General features: G+C 37.0%; 1 protein-coding gene and 1 long non-coding RNA gene across 4 annotated transcripts in view; one reads left to right on the top strand and one right to left on the bottom strand.

The window, feature by feature from the left end:
* dpp4 (dipeptidyl-peptidase 4) overlaps positions 1 to 5,747 on the bottom strand; it is a gene marked incomplete at its 3' end in the record, with an annotated part of 67,212 nt that overhangs the window by 38,305 nt on the left and 23,160 nt on the right. For 2 of the 3 annotated variants that reach the window (XM_014022747.1, XM_014022748.1), the window contains 2 exon segments: positions 1,609 to 1,701; positions 4,221 to 4,308. In XM_014022747.1, coding sequence (XP_013878201.1) covers positions 1,609 to 1,701; positions 4,221 to 4,308 — 181 coding nt within the window. 3 annotated transcript variants of the gene reach the window in all.
* Positions 4,275 to 5,747, top strand: part of LOC106527764 (uncharacterized) — a 10,414-nt gene continuing 8,941 nt past the window's right edge. The window contains exon 1 of the long non-coding RNA XR_001311422.1: positions 4,275 to 4,363. This is a non-coding gene — a long non-coding RNA (uncharacterized LOC106527764). The remainder of the gene's footprint in view (positions 4,364 to 5,747) is intronic.

Here is a 5,747-nt window from a genome sequence, read left to right as displayed (position 1 = left end):
CATAAAGACTTCACTCAAACAGTTCACACTTTTATTTCAGGTTACACTCTTCCCTRAAGGACATGTTTTACAAAAGTCATGGAGAGAAAATATGAAGACACTTTCAATAGCAAACATTTGTGTATATTTTTGTGTACAATCATTGTTTTACTGAGGGTATTTGACAAATATTTACTCATGTATGCATTGCTGTTTGTTTGATACAGAATTCTCAAACGGCACCCCTTTTTTATGTAAGTTGCTATGTCAGTCCAAATTTTCTGTTTTGGAATAGAGGTCAAACCTGAAAATATTTTCTTTGTATTTTTACGATTCATCGATTAATTGAAAAGAGTAATTGAACAATTAATRGATTATTATGATAATCGTTAGTTGCAGTCCTAGTCGTCACATAAAATGATGAACAAGTGCTATAAAGACTTATTTACTGTCAGCTGTTTTGTTTTTAAGGCCAATGCTAAATGGCTAAGCTGCAAATAAAGTTAGCATTTTACTATTTGTTCAACAAGTCACAAAACACACAAATAAAAAACAGACATACAAGGTGACATACAGAAAAAACTAATGTGCTCACAGTGACAAAGCTTCAAGCTAATGCTAAGAGGCTAAAAAGCTAACAAAGCTACTGTTTTGTTATTTGTTGCTCCTACTGCATTTATGTGCTCAACTAGTCACTAAACACACAAAAATCACAGAGATTAATTTTGTGTTGAAAGATTTTCAGCTATTTATAACTACTCATACACCAAGGTGATGAATAGAAAATGGTAAACGGACTGAACGTTTTACTAAACCCCATGGGGACCCCAAAGCGCTTTACACTTCAGACATTCACACACAAAGGTGGTAAGCTACATTGTAGCCACAGCTGCCCTGGGGTACACTGACAGAGGCGGGACTTTTTTCAGCTATTAGATTTTTTTAAAAACACTTTGGAAGTTTGGGTGGAAAGGTTAGTTTCAAAGTGTAGGGTAACAACTAATGCTATTGAAGAACATTCACAACATTTCCCGCCAAAAATAGGCACTTTGCGATGACACAAGAAGGAAAAATAAAATAATGACAATCTAATCAAATCCTATGTATACAAAAACAACTTTGGATACTATTTGAAAATCTGCAGAACTTTCTTGGTGCTGTAATGCTGTCAAGGAAATACACCAAAAACAGGAAACAAGGCGCGGAGCATATGGATAATGCTTTAAAAGAATTAGCCTATTAGCTGCCTACAGGTAGCATCTCAAAATCTTTTTTTATTATTATCATTTATTTGTTTTTACTCTGAAACCCATTTAAAACAAAAAAGGGGCACTACATTTTGATTTTAGACTTGCTGGTAACTTCTAACTTAATTTACATAGATCAGAATGTCTTATATTAGATTTTTATCTTTCTTCAAACAAAAAAAGTGTGCAAAAAATGCCTGTAATAATACCTTATCTATTCTTAACACACTCATAACCTACAATATACTAAATGTTTGATAGAAACTGTATGGAAACTTGAATGACGGGGTTTTTCTGGTCAATGACTAACAGGCAGAAAGAACATGGCAATAAAGTTTTACACACCTGGTCCCACATCAGTTTTATGTGTAATGTTTCCCACCTGATATCCATCGTAAGCTGTAGGACTTTGGTTTCAGTGAGTTGTTGAAGACGTCCTGCAGGGTGAACGTTCTGATGTTTGTTTCCTCCTTCTCTGAGACACAGATTTAGACTGATAAGCAATAACTACATGTCACAGATACACTTTCACACAATGAAAAACATAATAAGGTAAAGGTACTTTATTTGTCATCAATGCATGTTCCCATACAATGATGWAATTTGTGCTCTGCATTTGACCCATTGCATATGAGAATCACCCAAGTGGAGCAGAGGGCAGCCATAAGTTAAAAAAAGGACACTAAATTTTGATTTTAGACTTGCTGGTAATTTCTAACTTAACTTACATAGATCAGAATGTCTTTTATTATATTTTTATCTTTCTTCAAACAAACAGAGCAATGATGTGATATGATAATGATAAACAGAATTGGTGTGTAATGATGAACCGAACAGAACATAAACACATAAATGCAGTGGTGGGCAGGTTACGCTAATCCGCTTATAATAGCAGAACTGATTTTTGTTTAGTAAATTAGCTTAGTCCCTACAGACCAATAAGCTTCTGCTAAATTAGGTTTTACCAACTTTAAGTCTGCTAACAGCTAACTTAACAAGCTAACGCCAACAAGTGTGTGTCAGTCCCACCAGTCTTCAGCTAGAAGGAGACAAAGACGTGAGACAGACTGAGAGATGGCCATTTTGGCTGTTATATTAGCTGTTAGCGTTCTAATTTGGACATGTTAGCGGTTTAGCGAAGCCATACATTTAGTTAGGAAACATGCTAGTGAAGCTAACTTGTTGGTTATCTGTGCCCACCTCTGCATACACTGCAGGAGAGATCACTGTTTGTGACCTAATCATTGATTAAACCTTGGTAAAAATGTTACCAAAGATCTCCTACAGTACTGTGTTATCTTTTAATGTTCAGAGTGTGTGTTTGTGATGACTCAGCTGCTATAAAATCACATTTTAAACTGGCTGAGCGATGTTTGATGCAGGCAGTAGGCTGTGGCGGCCATCTTGGATCAGGATGACTTCAAAAAGTAATCAGCTGAAGATATTTATCAGTTTAGAACAGGACAACATTAGAACAACTGGTGAGTGACCAAAGTTCGGCCCGCTTCACTCATCTCTGAAGCCTGAATCCCCGGTTTTCTACTTTAATAAGTTATTTTAGTTAAACATGATAGACATGTTTGGTATCTAGAGCAGGGGTGCCCAAACATTTTCCCTGAGAGGGCCAAAATTAAAATCAATCTGAGGGCCGCGGGCCAAATGCAATAATATAAAAAATGCTTAATACTTAAGTAAAGTTGTTTTATTTTTTATGATTAAGCTAGCAGCCAGTGTGGTTGCCCACATTCATTTTTTTTCCAGCTCATGGACATGGAGAAAATTCAACGTATGCTCAGGCAGCAAAGACTCATGGGACTTTTTATAATTTAAAATTTGAATATATGCGGTCTTATAAGGTGTGCAAATCTATATTTGGGCTTAAATCTAATCTAAATGTCTCTTGTAGTTACTTGTATTTTATATTTAATCTTACCATAATTACAATCTAATAACCAGGACAACTGCTGGTGGGCCAAATCAAATGGCTTGGCGGGCCAATATTGGCCCGCGGGCCCCACTTTGGGCACCTCTGATCTAGAGAAACACCAGAATCTTGTCTAGAAGCTGGTAAAAAACCATTTCTATGAACACTCAAGACAGTTAAAACTACAAGCAGTTGTCATCTACAGTCCTGCCAAATTTCATGTTGATCGGTGCAGCTGTTTTTGTGCTACGGTTGACCAAAAATCACTGAGAATACATAAATAAATAAATAAATAAATAAATAAATAAATAAATAAATAAATAAATAAATAAATAAATAAATAAATAAATAAACAGTACGGAAACAGTATGGCTCCCGCTTACGTGTGGGGGTCATAACAAAACTGGTTTAAAATTTCAGAAAAATCAGAGATGTCAAAATGATATTTGTGTTAAATAGGAGGCATAATGTGTTCTTTTCAGTTTTGATTTTGTTTTATTATCACTCATTTTATTAGCTAGGGTTCTGTTGTTGTATTCATGATTAAATAGAAAATTAATAACCTGTGTCAAAAGTAACAGATCTTTGTAATACTTGGTTTATTCACATAACGATCATAATTACTGGATGTTTGGCCTGCAGTAACTGTGGCCCCCAGAGTAATTTAGTTATATCCCTGGTTTTGGAGTTTCATCAAAAATACCCACTGGTTCATGAGATATTTTGCTAACAGGAAAGCAGCTCCCTTACTGCTAAATGCTTTCATCCAAAACGTGACACAATGAGTGGCTCTTGGAATATGTGTTGGGAATGACTATGACTGACATTTATTTCTGAAAATATTCATTAGCTGTGGCGGCCATCTTGAATCGGGATGACTCCCAAAGTTGATCAGTTGAAGGTGTTCATCCAGTCATTATTCTGCGTGAGTTTGATTAAAATCCACGCAGTGGTCCGTGAGATATTTTGCTAACAGACAAGACGAACTTCTCTGGAGTGGTGCCATTTTTGCGTCATGACGCTCGGTTCCACAGCGGCGCGCGTGCAGCGGAATCAGCTGTTCGACTCACCTCTCAGGAGGACGACCGTGGGCACCACGATCAGAACCACGACCACCGCCAAGGCGAAGACCCCGAAGAGGACCTTGCCGACAGAAACCTGTCCAGGGTTGAAGGAGCAGAGGGTTAGAAAGACCATCCTGCAGGAGGAACATGTGAGTGAATGAACTTTAACCCATCATCGACCGACCATTGTTTGTGAGCGATCAATACCCGCAGACACCGCATCGATCTGCGCGCGGACACCTCGCAGACACGCGCTGAAGTTCAACTTTGTCCCGGATCAAGTTCCAAAGGTGGGACAGTAAAATGTGCWGCGGACTAAAGTTCTCAGGAGGAAGAGCCTTCAGCGCGCAGCGGACCAATCATTAGACCAGAGCTGGTATTTTCTCCGTAAACAACCGTTTCCCCTCCGCGTTTTTATTTGTTTATTTTTTAACAAATCAAAGTTAAAGTGTTTAAAGTCCGGCCTGACAGAGAGTTTCACTTTCAGCTGGATGAAACATCAGATGTGTGCCGACAGGTGRCCCAGTCAACTGATGTAGCCTACAGGAACATATTTATTTTTATTGTTCTTACTTTAAGATACTTTAWATATGTTGGAGAAAAATATGGTTTATTGATGAAAATCAAACAAAACTAGACATTGGTTTTTACGATGTAAAAACAAGTGTCAGTTTGTGCCTGTCAAGTCAGCAGGTGTTTGTAAGTAAGGTAATTGTGTAACAATGTGAAGTTTGTAGTGATTTTTTTTGTTAAAGTTGCTGCAGCTGGGTTTTGAACCCAGATCTCCCACATGACATATGGAGGTAAATTTGTGTTTTTGTTATTCAATCAAACAAAAAGCATCATCAATCAAAAAAACTAATTTCAATCAAAAAAAATTTAAAAACAATCAAAACGTTTTTTGCAAAACAGAAACCTTTGGTTGAATCTCAAAGTTTTGGTTGACGCTTTAAGTTTTTGGTTGACTGTCTAAGTTTTTGGTTGAACTCAAAAAAGATTTGAACTCAGAAATCACAACCTAGGGTAGTGGCGCAGAGAGTAGAGAAGCCAAGCTTGTGATCAGAAGGTAGTCGGTTCGACTCCAGGTTGGCTTCCATGTTGTACGTGTGTTCACATGTGTGATAGGTTAAATGCAGAGAATTAAAAGAGACCTATTATGCAAAATACACTTTTTAAAGGTTTTTTTTTACTAAACTTTGGCAAATAGGCTTTAACAAGGCTTTAATAAGCTAAACAATGGAAGTACATGAGAAAACGTGCTCATAACGAACAAAAATAAAAAATTCTTTGTGTCCATATCAGTGGAGACCAACCTGGAGTCGAAGCGGCTACCTTCTGATCACAAGCTTGGCTTCTCTACTCTCTGCGCCACTCCCCTAGCTTGTGATTTCTGAGTTCAAATCTTTTTTGAGTTCAACCAAAAACTTCGACAGTCAACCAAAAACTTAAGACAGTCAACCAAAAATTTGAGATTCAACCAAAAGTTTCTGTTTTACAAAAAATGTTTTGATTTTTTTTTTTTTGATTGAAATT

The sequence above is a fragment of the Austrofundulus limnaeus genome, unplaced genomic scaffold (genome assembly GCF_001266775.1).
Source record: "Austrofundulus limnaeus strain Quisiro unplaced genomic scaffold, Austrofundulus_limnaeus-1.0 Scaffold341, whole genome shotgun sequence".
NCBI lineage: Eukaryota > Metazoa > Chordata > Actinopteri > Cyprinodontiformes > Rivulidae > Austrofundulus > Austrofundulus limnaeus.
The sequence above is the reverse complement of the archived record's forward strand: the minus strand, read 5'-3'. Positions and strand labels throughout refer to the sequence as shown.